Source organism: Lotus japonicus, chromosome 3 (assembly GCF_012489685.1).
Source record: "Lotus japonicus ecotype B-129 chromosome 3, LjGifu_v1.2".
NCBI classification, from domain to species: Eukaryota; Viridiplantae; Streptophyta; class Magnoliopsida; order Fabales; family Fabaceae; genus Lotus; species Lotus japonicus.
The window spans coordinates 72758631-72776632 of NC_080043.1; the positions used below are offsets into that span (position 1 = coordinate 72758631).

Sequence of the window (18002 nt, forward strand, 5' to 3'; positions counted from 1 at the left end):
GGCAACCCTCAAAAGAACCAAAACGGCGGCGTTGGACAGCATCACACGTGCCAATCCAACCAGAATAGAAACAACCTATTCCTCTTGAGCTCCGACAAAAATGTTTGACGTCGATAATTTCTCTCTCCTACGTTTCACTCCCTCATTGGTCGACCAAAAACTTTCATTTTTCTCTCTCTACACCACCCTCCTTTTGCTTTTTTTATTTATTTATAACTATCCAATACACATTTCACCATTTTGATGCCGTCAAATTCAGGATTTAGTCGCAGTTAAAGTTTTTCATCCCTCTGTTAAAGTGTATTGTGTCGGGATCGTGTATTGTGTGAGAATCAAACCCAATAACTCTTCTCACATACTCAGTCTGCGTTACCGACTTAACTACCCTTTGGGGACCCTCCTTTTGGTTTGATTCGTTGCTTTCTCTACCAACTTCCCATCAGAATTTTCAATTTTCCCTTCACATAACGTTACCCATTTTTCCTCTTTCAAATTTTACCTTTCACTTTCTCACTCTTTTCCTTCAGCAACCCCTTTCAGCCACCATCACTCAACACTGAACACCACAGCAATTAAAGCTAGCTTCTATCATTTTCAATTTTCACCCACTCAACAAAAATGGGTGAAAAACTCAAAATCTAGCTCAGTTTTCAGTGAAATGTAGCTGAAAAATCAAAAAACTCTCACTCTTTCTAGGGTTTTGCATTGGAAGTTCGAACTTTCAAACCAAGTCAAGTTGGAAAAAAAATCACTTTCTTTAATCGATTCTGGTGAGAAAGCATTGACCTGAGAGGTTTGGAATGTCGGGCCCACCCAGAGTTCGATCCATGAACGTGGCCGTCGGCGACCATGAGGCGCGCCCGGTGCTGGTCCCGGCTTGCAACAAGGCTCGGCCTGCCGCCGTCGATGGGCGGAAGCCGGTGAAGAAATCGGTGCTGGAGACGGAGAAGGAGAAGAAGCCGGTGGCGCATCCGAACCCGCCGCAGCGTGTGTTGGTGTCGCCGGTGGTTTCGAGGCGGCAGGATCATCATCACCTTGCTGTGCTGAAGAACCTGTCGATGAGTGCTTCGTGCTCCTCGGATGCGTCGTCTACGGATTCTTCCACGCAGAGCAGTGGCGCGTCGTCGAGCGGGAAGGTGGCTCGGCGCGTGAGGAAGAAGCAGGCTGGTGCCAGGACGGAGAAGGTGAGCGCTGACAATGTGGCCGTGGCGGCTTCATCTGTTGACGCAGATTCAACTGATGGCTTAGAGAGCAAGAAAAGGTGTGCTTGGGTTACAGCGAATACAGGTATCTTGATTCCTTCTTGATCCTGATTTGCTTAATGTGTTGTGAGTTGTGAGTTTTGTGACCATTGATACTATTGGTTTGAGGTATTTGCGCGATTTTTGGAAACAACTGAGATGGATAAGTGTTTACTATGCCACCCCTTTGTATGGATATATGGAGAGTGAAGAGAATGAATGTGCCAAAAGCTTAACATACTTGCAAAGTTATAATTGAATGCAATGTAGGTAATAATGAACTTCAGGAAAGGTAAGCAAGCACTAAGTTTAGGAGAAATTTCCAGGTACTTAGCTAGTTTTGGATATCTGATGGAGGGTGGAGTGGAAAAGAAGTGAAGCGGAATGGACTTTAATAAAGTAACAGGAACAGAATGAAGTGAATGTAACGTATTGTTTGGATTCTTTTATAATGGAATGAAGGAAAAGGCTTGTTTTATTCCATATCCTGAATTAGAGGATAGGAAAATGTAAGATATTAGATAGAAGAGATTGAATGCATTTTATCATGTTCCATTCCACTTCAACTCATTTTAAACAATCCTGACAATGGAACTAGTACCTGTTTGGATGCAAACAAAGAGCATTTATTGAAGCTAATTTAGGCATTCTCTAGTAGATATGCTCCAATAAGCTTGAATCGAAATGGGATCCTATTATAATTCAATTCCATTTCAATTTATTCTATCCCTTTATTTCAATTTTAATGTAGTTAGTAAGCCACCTAGTCAATTAGCAGTTTAGTAAGTTAACTGGGCATTTTACATGGAGATCATGTGGAATTTTGTCCTCAGAAGAATGGTAGACGATATTTAGGCAGGCAGCTAGTTACATTTTCAAACTGATGACAGCTTGCTTATTGAGATATATTTTTAATTTTGATTGGTTCATTTGGTTGGAAGCCTTGAATAATATCAGAGTTCGTTCCATGTCTTGCGTTCTTAGGTACTATAGTAACATATATTTACCAATTAATATTTCATATCAGTCACACTGTGTGTGATCACTCGATTGATTGAATGCGTATTCTCTGTTTGTGTGAATCGTGTCAATTAAAAATTATGACTCATGAGCAGGTTCTCAAGATACACCTATCATTGCTCTCTCATTTTGTTTTAAAAAGCAAAGGATAATTTTAGTGTTAATATATACTAATTGGAATTCCAAACCTATCAAGTTTGGCATCGGTGTAGTTGGACAATGAATGATAGTTCCATGTTCATACACAATTCGCCCCCCACATGAAATTTTCTATTCATGACTGTCCACAGTGGTGAGTTAAAGGTTGCAACTTATGAAATGGTTTGAGGTTGCTATTGACATCCTGATCAAGGGTTGTAGTCATTTGTATCCTTGTGTAACTCGAGGATGCTCAACCTTTTTTTACCACTAGCTTGGCAGACTCATATATGTGGTAAAGGAATTGGGACAGTATGTCACTTCAAGTTCATAATAGTAGTCATATCCTTGTCATACCCATATACGACACTTCAGAACTCCTCGCTGCATTTGCAACTTTTTACTTTATCTTTTAAACTTAAACCAATAAGATGGGAATACCACACCCATTACATAATTTCTAGCATTTTATTATGACTATATTGACCCATGCTCACTTTTACAACATTATAACATGATGAGTGCTGGCAACACACTTGTTTGAACACATCATATGATTGCTCTATTTTTAAAAATGTCAACACATTTCTCACTTATTAAAAGTGTGTTGACTTTGAAAAAATATACCAATCAAATGGAGTGTGTTGGTAGCATTTCTCTTAAAACATTCACACTCTTTTGATTTAAGATTTTTGTTTTTTGTTGAGTAAATCCTCAATGCATTGCATTATGATTTGTAGTCATATCATGTCTTATAATTTGAAAATTTATCCTATCCAAATATTCATGTCATACGTATTCATGTTACATGTTGTATTGTTGCTTCCTGTTTATAGGGAGCACAGCTATTTGGCAGTTAGTATAGTTGACTTGGCTTGGGATTCACAAAAGACATGCAAACCATATAGCATGAATACACCATTTTGTTGCTATGCCTATTCACCTGCATGTTGCACACTTGTCCAACATGAAATTTCACTTTTATGATCCGACATGTATCTATAATTGTCCAATTAACAAAAACATTTTCTTTGGCTTGGACGTAGAAGGATATGTCATGACATTAGAATTTGAAAAACAAAATTGCTGTACTTGTACTTATACATGCATCTATTATGATAAGCTCATTTAGGGGTTTTTATTTTATTTTGCAAAATGTCAATAGACATGATGCTCTATTGTTTTCTGAAGGGGCTTATGAAATAGCAAGTATTGTCACAGATGACATATATCAAGATATTAGCCTCTTCTTGTTACAAAAAAAAAAAACAGAAGTGGTGGACATGTATTCAAAATATAATATTTGGTGCGGTGGAATAGTTAGTTTATTTCCCGTTTTGTCTTGTCATTTTGCTAAAATGAAGTCTGTTAAAGGTAGTACGGTACTCTAGCCTGTTAGCATTACTAATTTTCATTTCATCCTTCAATCTCAGCCATCTTAGGTGAATTTTCATTACAGCCATTCTTTCCAAATATCAAATATGCATTGGTTTTCATGATCTAAATTCTAATACCTATAAGCCTAGAGTGGGAGGATAAATAAAATGTTAAGTCCTTGGGTTTTATCCGGGGAAAATCCATTTCTTAAACATTATAATTGCAAATTTCTTTTTCGTTATTTCTAACTTTTACTCATTCTCTTCAGAACCATGCTATATTGCTTTTCATGACGAAGAGTGGGGAGTTCCTGTTCATGATGACAAGTATGTGGGTTTGTTCTGGCATTAGCACAATTTTCTGTTTTGTTTTCAGTTTCCAGGTATAAACTGTCTCAATGACGGAATTTGGTTTTTTTGCAGGAAACTATTTGAGTTGCTCAGCTTCTCTGGAGCCTTGGCTGAACTTACGTGGCCTACCATTCTTAGCAAAAGGCAGTTATTTCGGTACTGAATTACTGATATATTTTTTGTAAAATGTAATTATATGGTTGGCATGTTGCACATACACATCAGAGAAAGTTGCTCATTGAATAATTATCTCATTCTATTTCCTTTCATGTGCTTCTATTTTGCTTTTGATAGATTTAGAAGACCTTTGTGTAGAAAATGCTCTAAAACCTAAAACTGTTTTGAGGGTTTTAGCTTTGGATTAACTGTTGTGACTTATCCATGAACACAGGGAAGTCTTTTTGGATTTTGATCCAAATGTTGTTTCAAAAATGAATGAGAAGAAGATAGTTGCACCAGGGAACTCTGCCTGCACGTTGCTATCAGAGCTGAGGTTGCGATCAATAATTGAAAATGCACGTCAAATGTGTAAGGTAATATACTTACACATCTTAATTTTCTAATCTTATATATAATATTATGGTAAAGTTCAATTCCAATGAAAAGCAGCCTGCCACTTGTAAGACATAGTAGATTAGCTTTGGATTCTCTAATCCACCAATTTTTCTATATCTAGAATCTAGTATATAGAAACCAGAGTGCTCTTTACTCAACATTGTTTGTTCTATTCTACTAAAACTCAATTGTTTGGGGATAGAGAGGGATTGATCCATGTGTAGAAGTTTCAATTTTAGTGCTTTGCTATGTTTTTTTAATCAAAAGGCTGTGCCAAGATAAATCAACCTATAACTTTCTAACTTCTCTGCTACCTACCATGGAAAGTATTGTGAGAAATGAAATAAACCTGCTTCCTGACCCACATATACATTATAAAAAAGAAGACTAGGTTGAAAATACGCTCGTTCTCTGTTCAACATGTTTTAAGGGATGGGCATCATAAATTTTTCTTGGTTTATGACTGTCATATAGCGAGGCTATTTATGTTTTCTTTATCTACATTTTTCTTTGTCCCCCATTGCATTGCAGGTAATTGAGGAGTTTGGGTCCTTTGACACATTTATTTGGAACTTTGTGAATAATAAGCCAATAGTCAGCCAGTTCCGGTACGCGCGCCAGGTGCCAGTCAAATCTCCGAAAGCAGAATTCATAAGTAAAGACCTTGTAAGGAGAGGATTCAGGAGCGTGGGACCAACAGTCATCTATACTTTTATGCAAGTAGCTGGTCTAACAAATGACCACCTTATCAGTTGCTTCAGATTCAAGGAGTGTACCTCCAATGCAGAAACAGTGAACAAAGAGAGCTCCCTCAACTCTAAGGTCAAAGAGAAGGCCAATGAGGAGGAGCCTAATGAGATGGGTCTGTTGCTAGCTGTGAACAAGTTGAACTTCACCTCTAAGTAGTTTCAGGACTTCGGTTAATGAATGGTCATGTGGTGGATTTCAGGGGAGGTGGGTAGGCTGTGGAATGTACAAATCCATACAGATTTGAATGCAATAGCCCGAAGGCAGTTGTATTTGTTTGAAAAGTAAAATGACCTTTGTCCTTCAAGTTCTCATGTATGAAAGATATGCTGAAATCGTTGCAGTTGTAGTTAGCCCTTCCACTCCTCCTCGATCAGTTTCTTTTTCCTCGGAATCAATTCTGGAGCTTAGAAGCTTCTCACAGGATTGATTCTAGCTTTAGAATCAAATGTTGAATTTTCCAATATGCGTATAGTAGGTTTGATTTCACGTTGAAAACTAACATAATTGGCCTTTTTTAGAATCATTTATATTCCTAACATGGAAACCTACCAAGTCTCAAACATACTTATTTTATGCGGTCAAGAAATTGGTTCCCTTTAGGACTTCACCCTACGATTGGGGGACCAATTCAGGCCTCCCTTGAGGGGCTTTGTTTTCTTTAATCAAGTCTCCGGTAGACCGTCAACTATGACCAGCATTGCCTACTTAGTCAGTGGTCCTCAATGTACTCTTTTTGAAGATTTGGTCTAATAGTGAATAATATCTCAGGAAGATTGTGGTTCTAGCTGGTACCTAATTTCATGAAACCAGTGTTATAATATTTTGCCGGGGGAAGTCCGAGGCATTAGGCCAATTTGGCTTGTTGAAAATGAGGTTGTATCACAGCCAAACCACAAGGTTAATGGTTTAAATGTTAGTTTATTATCACGCCAGGGATCACAGCTAATAGTATAGTTCGAAAGAAATATTCAGTTTCGTCCAAATTAAGATAATAATTACACTTGAATATAAACACAAACGGCCAGAATCTTGAATGTAAGTGCATGTTTGTTTAATCATTTGGGTTTTGTTTTCACACCTTGAAAAAGTTAAGTATTGCCTTACCAGACATAAAACGTGCAAAAAACTTGGGTGCAGTTGCTCTAACTTATAATAACACAAAGAACAAGCTTTCACCGGGAAGCCTCAGGAGTCAGGACTATCATGAACCAATTATCCTAAAAGTTTAAGTGTGAACAATGCACAAGCTCCCATACCATGTGTTGAAATTCAACTTCTTTTATTAGACGAATTGGATGCGGAAATGATTGAACACTAGATCACTTGGCTAGAGACTCTGATATCATGTCATGAACCAATTATCCCAAAAGCTTAAACTTATTGTTAGAAATATAATCAGTTAGAATGTGCATGACACAATAGAGAAACGCAGAACTGCATCAGTTTGTAGCTCAGAAGATTGATGAGAATTTGCTTTCAGTAAACAACCTTTTTCAGATTTGTGACAGTGTCCTCCATACATATTCTGAATCTGGATTCAATATTTCCATACCTATCAATTTCATGTACATGAGTAATATGATCTTTAGATACATGTATAAAACTCAATCAACTATAACTTCAAATTCAATCATTAGGACTTGCTTCTCAAATCAACAAAATATCAATCTTTGAATCGAAAACTCATTACGCACATCGCTTTTTATTTTCCTTCTATGTTTTGATGAGGTAAACTTCATCATCAATAATACTTGATTAATGCATAATACAATTTCTAAAATGAAAAAGATAAAGCTTGGGGCCTAAGTCTGTGTGTTAGAAGTTAGAACATTGAGAAGTAGGGCTGCGCTGAAGAAGATGAACAATAAGAAATTGTAGTGTCACTAGAGCTGCACTGCATTGAAGAATCTTTCTTTTTTTTTCCTTTCAGAGAATTTTGCAAGAACTTGTGTAGATATCTGATTTGAGGTATCCTAGATATTTTGGCCAAAATGAAGAGCCGACCAGGCTGAACTGATCATGCTATCCGCATTGATCCACTCTATATTTCCACTTCCAGGATCAAAGTGAGAATTATGTCCCAATCTTCCATGTTGTATTTACATAGAGATCCTATGCTCTAAAAAAAAATGATCCACTCTATGGAATACTCAACAGTTTGACACTAAGTTAGCTAAGCTCAACCAAATTTCCATTCAATTCTGGTGCAAAAGCCTTCCTGAGATGGCTGCAACAAGTGCTGCTCTAAAATTAGGATCTGTGGTCAAAGAAGTAGCCATCTGTTCCACCAAAACCTGTGGTAACTTAGCTGAATCTTTTCTGGGTTCTGCATTCTTGGAATCATTGCTGCACCGAGATTTTGTCAAGTCGAGAGTTACAACTGCTGGAGCAGGAGAGCTGAGAGACTTTGAAGAAGGCATGGAGCCTACTAGGCTCACATTGCGGCCGGAGCCTGATGTTGCCTCCATTTGAGAAGGTTGAGGATGATTGTGCTCCCCTTCATAAGTAGCAACCAGGACAGATTGATCATCTACACTTCTTTGCACCTGAATAAATAACCAAGCAAGAGCAAAACCAAGTTAGTTTGAGATTCAGTTCAACACTGGTATTTCTGTAACCAGTTCCTAATTCAATGTTAGCACTTAGCTTTACCTTCTTTTTGACAGGGCAGCTTGGAGCAAAAGAGCATTTGAAATATGCTCTTGGACAAGGGTTATCTCTGGTCACCTTTTGCCCATATTTCCTCCATTGGTATCCATCTTTCACAACCTAAAAGCACATACAATGAAAAACATGTCAAACAGTTACCTAAATAGTTTGACTCTGAGCTACATTGCTATAAAACAGTTACCTATAAACACTTAATCATAAGCTAATTTGATAAACGCATTGAAATAAGCTCAAAATAGATTATAGGTGAGTAGTATAAGGGCTTATTCAGAAGCTAATCTGGGGAGCTTATGAAAATTAGCTGGAAACAGCTTATAGGTTGGTCATAAACTTCACATAAGCTCTCCCAAACACTTATAAAAGTGCTTATACTATAAGATAAACCAAAATAAACTCTTCCAAATGGGACTTGCTATATAAGAGAGTAAAGAGCCTTACAAATCCTGTATCAGTTGCTTCAGTCCTGACATAAGCTCTTGAAATCTTTGCTTTGATGGTTTCTTCCCTCGGTTTCTTGAAAGAATCTTCATCAGTAGAGCTGCTCTCAGAGTTTCCATTGTTAACCCCCACCAGATCACTGTTGTTATTGCTGCTCTCAGACTTCCTTTTCTTTGATGATGGGCTGAGCTCCTTCTCAGGATTTCTGCTCATGTATTCCATCAATTGGCTTCTCAAAGTGTTGTAGTTCTCACACACCACTGAGAGCATTTCAACCAATTTTTTGTTTTCTGCTGTCACCCGCTTCAGCTCCTCCTCCAACTCATTGGTTGACTGAAATTAGAAGCAAAAGCACATTTTAGAATCATTCACAGAGTTATAGCCGAAAGGGCTATTCTATAATGGACTAATGAACAAGAGAATCATCCAAGCAAAAGGTGTCTAAGGCTCAGGGTGCAACATCAATGAAAAGTGTACTTTCACATTTGGAGTCTTGTATAACATTCTCTTTTCTCAGAATCAATTCCGACACACAGAAGCTACTTACAAAAGTTTCAATTGAGAATTGAATTTGACTTTAGAATCAATTATAGAAGATTTCTAAAGATGCACTAAATTGTTTGTTCTAGAGTCTAACTAATGATGTCAAAGAAAGGAAAGCAGAGAAAAATGATTAATGAATTAAAACAATTGGCTAAACTAAACTAACCTCTTCTTCAACAGAAAACTCAGTCATCCCCAAAGAGAAAAGCTTGCTTTCCACCTCCTTCTTCTGAAATCAACACACAACAATATCAGTCAGACAATATTTTAAGGAAGCATTCACATAAGAGCAATAATGATATATTATTTGACTTTTATACTTACAGGAACAACTTGTTGATGAACTTTGTGGGAATGAATGTTGAGATCCAATGAAGTGTTAATCCATGCTGAACAGTCCATAGCTGCCAAACAAATTATCCAAAAGCTGTTGCTAAATTATGGATGAAGCTAAACCTGAATGAAGAGTATGAATAGATAGAGCTAAGAGAAAAGCAGGAAAGATTGTTTTAGATATTCGGGTCAAGCAACCAAGATGAAGGATATATATAATATATAGGGGTCGCTAGGTAGCACTTGACGAACTCAACTTGAGCAAGGAAACTGAGTGGAAGGAGACACATGGGAAATACACCCCACTTGAATATTAAAAAAGCTGGCATACACGAACGTTACCAATGAAGCTGGTCCAGTTCTTTTTCTTAATTTTATTTTATATTTTTAATAACAATGTCGATTGTGGGACATGTTACAATCTCACATATACCTATTTTTTATTTTCCTTTTTGGGTTTACTACCATTTCGTAGTCTGGTTTTAAGTTAAATTCAACCGAACAAAATTGATTATTATCTGTGTTGGAAAATTGGGTTTAGTGTCACCGGTGGATGATGAAGCTCAAGTAACCTTGTCCGGTGGCAGGCTAAAGGTGAGTGGAACGCTTATGTGTTTAATAAATCTCATGTGGCTTTTTTAGTGTTTTAACATTTTTCATATCAGTAATTAACTAATTCCTAAAATAAATCTTCTAATAAAATAACTTAATCACTAAATTAAATCTTCATTTCAATTAATAACTAACATTGAAAAACAACGCACAATTAACACAAATTGAAAAAATAAATGTAAGGTTCAAAAAAAAGAAAAAGGAAATGTAAGTGCCTTTACAGGTTCATCGTTCTTTGATGATAGAAGAACACAAATATATCATTTATTCTCTTTGTTGTGCTGATGAGTGAAATGTTGGTGAAGGCTCGCGTTCATCTTTATTGTTTGTGAAAGTTTGAGGTTTACTTGCGCTACTCCAAGTAAATATCGCCCTTATTGCTTCTTTATGTTTTAAGGGTTACGCTAATGAGTTTTAGGTTTAAGGTTTACATTGTGGGTTTTTGGGGTTTTCATTGTTCGGTTGCTATTTGAATGAATCATTTTCTAATGAGAGATTCATTTATAAGATTGTTTTTTATGGTGGTGAATCATTCAAGCTCATTTGTTAATGAACCTCAGTTGCATTACAATGGTGGAGATGTTCATGTTTATCATGGTCACAACACAACAACGCAATCAATAGCCCTCTTACGTCCCAATTACTGCATCTTTGAAATCTCCTGCTAGGGTTCTTAACACTTTTGGAGGTGAGAAGGAGAAGACTATCTACACAATCACAAACTCCCCATGAGAAAATAGACCTTGATGAGCAATGGAAAGAAGAAGCAAGTGTCATTTTCATGGTGATATTCGAGAAGATAATAGGGTTAAGGAGTACAATTGTGAAACGAAATATAATAACGATGGGACGGAAGAGAATAATGACGATATCGCAGGAGAAGAACGAATTGAAAGAGAAGAATTAAGGGGAAGAACGATTGAGATAAAATAAGGAGAAAAGAAGGAGAAGATTGAAAAAGATGAATGAAAAATTGTCGCAACTTCAACACTTAATGGGGGACGAAGAAATGGGAAAATGGAATTAGGCTTTTCTTTCAATTTAGTTGAGTTGTGGATTTAATTTTCTGATTAGGTTAGTTGGAGATTTAATTTAGTAATTAAGTTAGTTTATTAGATGATTTGATTTAGAAATTAGTTAATTAGTGACCTGGAAAATGTTGAAACACTAAAAAGAATCGCATGAGATTCGTTAAACACATAAGCGTGCCACATCACTTCTAGCCTGCCACTAGACAAGGTTACAAGAGCTACACATTAGGCTAGGACTAATCCTAACTTTTCTCTAAAGGGTAGAATAAGTAATTGAGATTCTTTTCCGGCTAGGTATGAAAATAAAACCGTCTTACAAATACATGGACTAAAATGATAGTTGACCATTTTTATCGCTTTAATATATTGTATACCATATTCATTACTTTTCTCTTTTCTATATTTTTTTCTTGTAATAATTAAAACGTAGGATCTGAGAGCTTGAATTGGATAACACATTTTTCCATTGCATTAAAAATAAGCTCGCTTCCGCTTCGTCCACCACTGCTCGCGCATCGTAATTTGTATCATTTGTATCACTCTTTTTATGTATAAAATGTGTTTAGAAAATTATAATCATTGATATTTTCTATATATACTTTACACATTTATATTATATCTATGCACATTTTATATAATATTTTTATACTAATTTTTACATATAATTCTTAAACATAATTTTTGTTCTCAAGTACCCTCATAGCTGACTGTCATGAGACCAAATCCATGAGACTCAAAGATTACATTAAGTGAATATGCATCTCCCAGCACAATTATTCATACACATTGCATAGAGATCAAAACCTCAACCAAATGCGTAAAAAACTCAGGTATCTACCTACTAGACTTTACTGGTATAAATTATTTCTTTTAAACTTAACTAATTCTATCAAAATTAATTTTATAAATATATTTTATGAGACCGTAAAATAAATTAATAACGTTAAATTTGTATTTCTCCATAACGTTTTTCTTAAAGCATCCTTCAATAGAACTAACTGCACATGGGTCGAGTAGATCTAATGAGCTCGCCTGATCCAATTCAGTCCAATGAAAAAAATGCGGGTTGGATTGAACAAAAGATCAATCAGATAGATTACAATCCAATCAATTTCGGATCGGATATCGGATTTAATAAAAATCTACCCAACTCAACCTGAAATCCAAACATACAATAATAACAATATATTTTTTTATTATTTTTTCCTAACTTACATGTAAATTATAAAACCCTAATTTTATTCCACATTTTCACTATTTCTTTCAATTTTATTTGGCATTGTCGTATTGATTAACTTGATTCTATTGTCGTAGTTGTTTTTCATGGTATTTGACTATATGTCATTTATGTAATACTATTTCATGCTATTTAGTACAATGTTGTGTCATTTTTATGCTATTTGGTACTATAACACATTTATCAGTTTTTTCTAATTCTTTTTCGAAGTTTTAATGTTTTTTTTTTAATATTTCAGATTTATTATTATTTTAAGGCTTAATAGCATTTTTGGTCTCTCACTTATCATAATTTGACAGTTTTGGTCCCTCAAGGAATTTATTAGCCTACAACGTCCCTCACGTTTACTAACTGTTGGACCTTTTTTTTGTCAACTTCCATCCAATATTTAGCAGTTTTTAATTAAAAAATGATTAAAAAGAAGGCTTGAATAACAGTTTTATGTTTTCTAATTGACAATTTTATGGTTTCTAGTTTTTTTAATTGATTTTTTAATAAAAACCGTCTAAAATTGGATGGAAGTTGACGGAAAACCAAAACTGCAACAATTAGTAAACGTGAGTGATGTTGTAGGCTAATAAATTTCATGAGGGGCGAGAACTATCAAATTGTGATAAGTGAGAGACCAAAACTGCTATTATGCCTTATTTAATATAGCGATTCAATCAACTCATTCAAACCAACCCAAAGATTGTCGGATTGGGTATGTTCGGATCCGAACGTGAAAATTCGCGAAATCCAACTCAACCCAACCCAAACAGTTTTAATTGGTTCAAATTCTAATTAACTTAAAAATTCATCAAACCCAACTCATGTGCACCCCTAGACTTAAGAAACAGTGGGAATGAAGCTAATACATCAACATTCATATTATTACAATAAGGTTTTAACGAGACATGTTTTAAAAACCTTATTTTCAAGGGGATTATTCTTATGTTTTTAGAGTTGTAATCGTTTTAATTTTTTTTTTTCTACTTCTCATCTCACTTCATATCAATATATTCTTTAGCTTATAAAAAAACAATACAATGGGTGAACCTTTCCACCAAAATAGATTCAAGCAATAGTGTTCTTGAATACATCAACATTCATATTATCGCAATGGGAGGAACCTTTCCACCAAAATATATTCAAGCAATAGTATGTTCTTGAGTACATAATTCTTGTTGGTTCAGATAGATGAACATGTGCGTCCATTTTATTTTTTTTGTTTTTGTTTATCATTCAATGGTATATTAAAAGTAAAAGGGACAGATAGGTGACGACGGTGCATTCCTCTTGATTTGATACAACGAAACGAAAGGATGTAAATCAAAATTTCAAAGTCAAACCATACCTCAAGATCAAATGATAAAATAATGATAATATATTAATAATACCTTCTGGAGTGGACTCAACTGGGTCCATGTGGCACCTGACAATATTTTGCGAAATTTGCATTATATATATATATATATATTTAGGAATTTCAAATTTTTTTAACCTTCTGGAGTGGATTCGACTGTTAGTTTCGTAAATTATGTTATAAAATTTTATTTTAATTCTTAATGTATGTAGTTTATATAATTTAGTCCTTTTGAAATAAGATTGATTAATTAAATCTTTAATTTAAATTTTAAACATTTACTTTTAGTTTTCCGCTCATTTAATATCGTTAATTAGGTGGAGGAACTAAAAATTTATGTAATTCAAATTATAAAAATATATGGTGATGTAGACGATGATGCAAGTTCTAACTGTCATCATCCAAAGAAGTTTAAGAAGATTGTTTGTAATAGCAGCGCATCTGTTGACTTGAGATTATGAATCGTCATTCTAAGAAGAAGATTGTTCATTCTCATGATCAGTTCAGGAAAAAGAAGACGTTTTTTATTGACCTCTGTCAAAAAAAATGTTTTTTTATTATAGTAATTTTGTTGGTCTCCCTAAAAATAAATTGGTCTCTGTCAAAATATTTTTTATTTATCACGTATTTCTACGATCAGCAACCATAAAACTAAGTTGTATCACCTACAAATTTAAAAATTACATTCAATAAATATATTTCTCCAACAAATTCTTCATCGCATACACACTACTTATAAATTGAATCTTAAACTCCATACTTAAAAAACACAGCTATGTACCTGGAGTGCTAATTAATATTCGTTCTTCCCTATCAATATTTACTTTTACAAATAAATATAGGAGTTAGTGGGGGTACTGGTACGTGACCCACTCTTGCTTTGTTTTGGCCTTTACTATTTCAAGCATTTTCCACGTTGCATTGCATGTAATTTATTATTAAGCTGCACCAGTTTTGCAAACTTGGGTTCTTACCTCTTATCTTCCACACGCAAAACACACTTTAGCCACACAGTTACGTTTTTCACTTTTTCTATCCCTAGAGAAGCAGCCCATGATTTGGAAAATCTTACTATCCTTTTCCCTATTAACATGACAAGTTTTTTTTTCCAGTGTTTTAAAACTCGGCTCGATTATTGATTCGGTCGAGGTACTGAGTCAATGAGTCACTGGTCAGACTAGTGGGTCACTGGTTCGATTGCTTAACTCGGTGTATTTTAAAAAATTATAAAAATTAATAATACCAGCTAACACTAATTATTAACTCCATACTCTATAATTAAAATCATTACCATCACAAAAATTCATAATGAAACAACCAACAAGAAATATTTTACTACAACAAAATATTATAAAAAAACATAGGTCTTACGCTTTAATAATAAAAAAAATACACAAATAACTTATTTTAAATAATTGTCAAATAGAATATGTATTAAAATAAATGTCACAAATAACTATTATCATGGGATTGTGGGTTTGGTTATTTTATCTAATAAATATTACTGATTTATAGTGATATTGAGTTATTAGTACTGATTATTTAATTTGTTTTGCTATATATTTAATAGATTGTAAATTCGTAGCATAACATGTGCATAGCCTAGTGGTAAGGCTTTAAAGGATAACACGTAGGGAAGAGGTTTGAATCCATGTGAGGACCTTTTTCAACTTTTTTTCCGGAATAAATGGTTGTTGGAAAAAAAAACTTGTGGCTTGTTGGGTTGACCGGACCGAACGAGTCACCGGTTTAACCGCCGAGTTGACCGAGCCGAACCGATTCTCATCGTTTCAACTGCATAGCCAATCTGTTGTGTGGCTCGGACCGGCCGGTTGAAAACACTGATTTTTTGTTATTATTAACGGTGGAAACTAGTGTGGATTTGTGCTAATTAAATTGGATTTGAACTGATTACTATTGTAGGGGTTGAATCAAAGGCCAGACATTCCTAAGATTGAGAACGACCCCTCATTGAATCTTGCTGAGTTTGCAATTGTGTAACCAGTGGCGGAGCTTGATCAAAATATATAGAGGGCCAAGAAGTTTTTTTTGAACAAACTTCCAGTGAGAGCAAAAATCCCCAAATCCAATAGAGTTTTTTTTCTAAGCTAAAAAGAATTAAACTAGCTATAGCAAGAAGATAAGAAAATGCTAGCAGCTTCTAAAATCTCACCACACCATCCAGTGAAAAAAAAAAACCAGACCCAATACGCCTTTTTAACCAATGACTGTTGCTTCCAAGGGCCAAGGCTATACACCTTCTCGATCAATTTACACAACTAATCTATCAAAATTGCAATAAAGCTATATGCCAAGCACCACCAACATGCTTTGGGAAACTTGTCCAAATTCAATTGAGTATCATCAATATAAAAATAAGGTTTATAAAAATAGATTTTTTTTAAAAGTTAGCTATGAATAAGTTTTAGAGACATAGAGCAGCACCTGCACATTAAAATGAGGTTAGAGCAAGAAAATTGAAATAATAAAGCTTTGCCATGAGACATCCACTATGAGACATCTTTTTCGGCCTTCACCTTCTGTACTAGGACAAAATTTTGGAAAGAAAAATAACAAAGGGTGTCTAAGAAGCTTTGGAATTAATAAAAGATAAAAATTTACTTTACTAATTTATTATTGTTATTATTATATGTTTCTCTATGTTCATTAATCATGTTATAATATATTTGGTACAAAACTTTTACTCACATACACAATCACCAATTGCTAGCTATGCCTATATGTACCTTTATCATGATTTTTCATAACATATAATATTATTACTAATATTATAATAATATTTCTTAGTAGTACTAGTAAAATTTTTTTTTAAAACAATAGGAGGGCTGATGGCTCCTCTAGTCCCTTAAAAGCTCAGCCACTATGTGTAACGTGAATACCAACAGATTGTTTTGTATAGATTCCTTTTACTTACTAGTATTTTGATGATTAATGGTGAATATTATTAACAATTATTAAGTTAACTCTAGTTAATAAAGGGGTCTCATTAAAATGATAAATATAATTTAAGGTTCCATCAGGATGAAACTTGTTATGGTCGACTCTTAAGACATAAGGTTTGATGGTGTCATTGCTGACCCACAAGGATTTATTTTTAAGCAGACATCATAAGGGCGGTCTGCACGACCTGGTTCATTTACATGACATGTTATTTATTCTTAGCATTTTTTTAATTCTTCTAAGACTCATAAATTATGTCATTGCATACACGTACACTAACGGCAGGATCTTTTTTGCAGGTACTTCCCCTACGCTCGAGGCCAGCGTAACCACACTTTCAGGCAACCAAAGCTGAGCACGCTGCGTGATGGTGTTTATTTGTAAAAGATATTAAGCTTAGGTGGCTTTTTACAATTTTACAAATAATAATAATAATAAGGGCTTGTTTGGTATGTTGTATGGTATAATGTTTGATAGTATAAGACCTGATTGTATTAGGTCCGATAAAACTTTAATACTATACGGCATTTGGTCATACACTGTATAACTTATCATTTCGTTTAAATTAATATAAATATATGTTTCGTGAAATATTGAATAATGAAATATATTATAAAAATGAAGATGGTGTTAGTGAGTGGTAAAGATAGCGGTGGCAGCCGACGTGGATGCGATAATGACGACGGTGGTGATGGAGGGTGGTGGTTGTGGTGGTGGATGTAGAGGTGGCAAGGGTGATGTTGAGTAGTGGTTATAGGGTGGCGGCGGAGGCGATGCTGTTGGAAATGATGGTTATGATGGTAGTGGCGGTGGCGACAATGGATGGAGGTGGTGGTGGCAATGATGGAGGGTTGTGGCAGTGGTTGTTTAGGTGGTGGCAGAAAAGTGTTGGAAGTGATGCTAATGATGGATGTGGAGGTGGCACTGGCGACAGCGGTAGCGGTGGAGGGAGGTGTTTGTGGCGGTAGTGGTAGTGGTAGGTGATGGCGGTACTTAGTGGTGTCAGCGATGACAATGACGATTGAGGTGGTGGAGGCGGCAGTGATGGTGGAAGGTGATGGTGGTGGCGGAGGCGACGATAATGGTGGTGGATGGTGGCAGTGGTGATAACGATGACAACAATGACGATGGTGGTAGTGGTCGCGGCGACAGTGGCAGTGGTGGTTCCGGCGTAGGTGGTGGAGGGAGAGCGTGGAGATTGGTGGTAGCAATGGTGGTGAGTGGTGTGGTGGTGATAGGGGAGGGTTGTGGTGGTGGCTTATACATCACACTATTATCATGTCTTATTCATCATCTATAGGGTGGATCAAATAATCCATCATTTTAATGTATAAGAGGGGATTGATGTAAGATTATACAATACAATGTTAGATCCAAACAATAGATAAGTTCATAAGTATT

At 35.4% G+C, this 18002-nt stretch overlaps 2 protein-coding genes across 2 annotated transcripts; one reads left to right on the top strand and one right to left on the bottom strand.

Annotated features, from left to right (window-relative positions):
• Positions 1–440: 440 nt before the first annotated feature.
• LOC130745737 (uncharacterized) lies at positions 441–5781 on the top strand. The gene is made up of 5 exons (XM_057598104.1): positions 441–1287; positions 4045–4102; positions 4199–4282; positions 4518–4659; positions 5213–5781. Exons 1-5 carry the CDS (start codon positions 801–803, stop codon positions 5585–5587), a joined length of 1146 nt encoding a protein of 381 aa, XP_057454087.1. The 5' UTR covers positions 441–800; the 3' UTR covers positions 5588–5781.
• A 1319-nt stretch (positions 5782–7100) lies between these two features.
• Positions 7101–9621, bottom strand: LOC130745738 (probable WRKY transcription factor 40). The gene is made up of 5 exons (XM_057598105.1): positions 9407–9621; positions 9249–9311; positions 8540–8872; positions 8084–8200; positions 7101–7977 (listed from the first exon to the last, which is right to left on the bottom strand). Exons 1-5 carry the CDS (start codon positions 9482–9484, stop codon positions 7627–7629), a joined length of 942 nt encoding a protein of 313 aa, XP_057454088.1. The 5' UTR covers positions 9485–9621; the 3' UTR covers positions 7101–7626.
• Positions 9622–18002: the final 8381 nt, after the last annotated feature.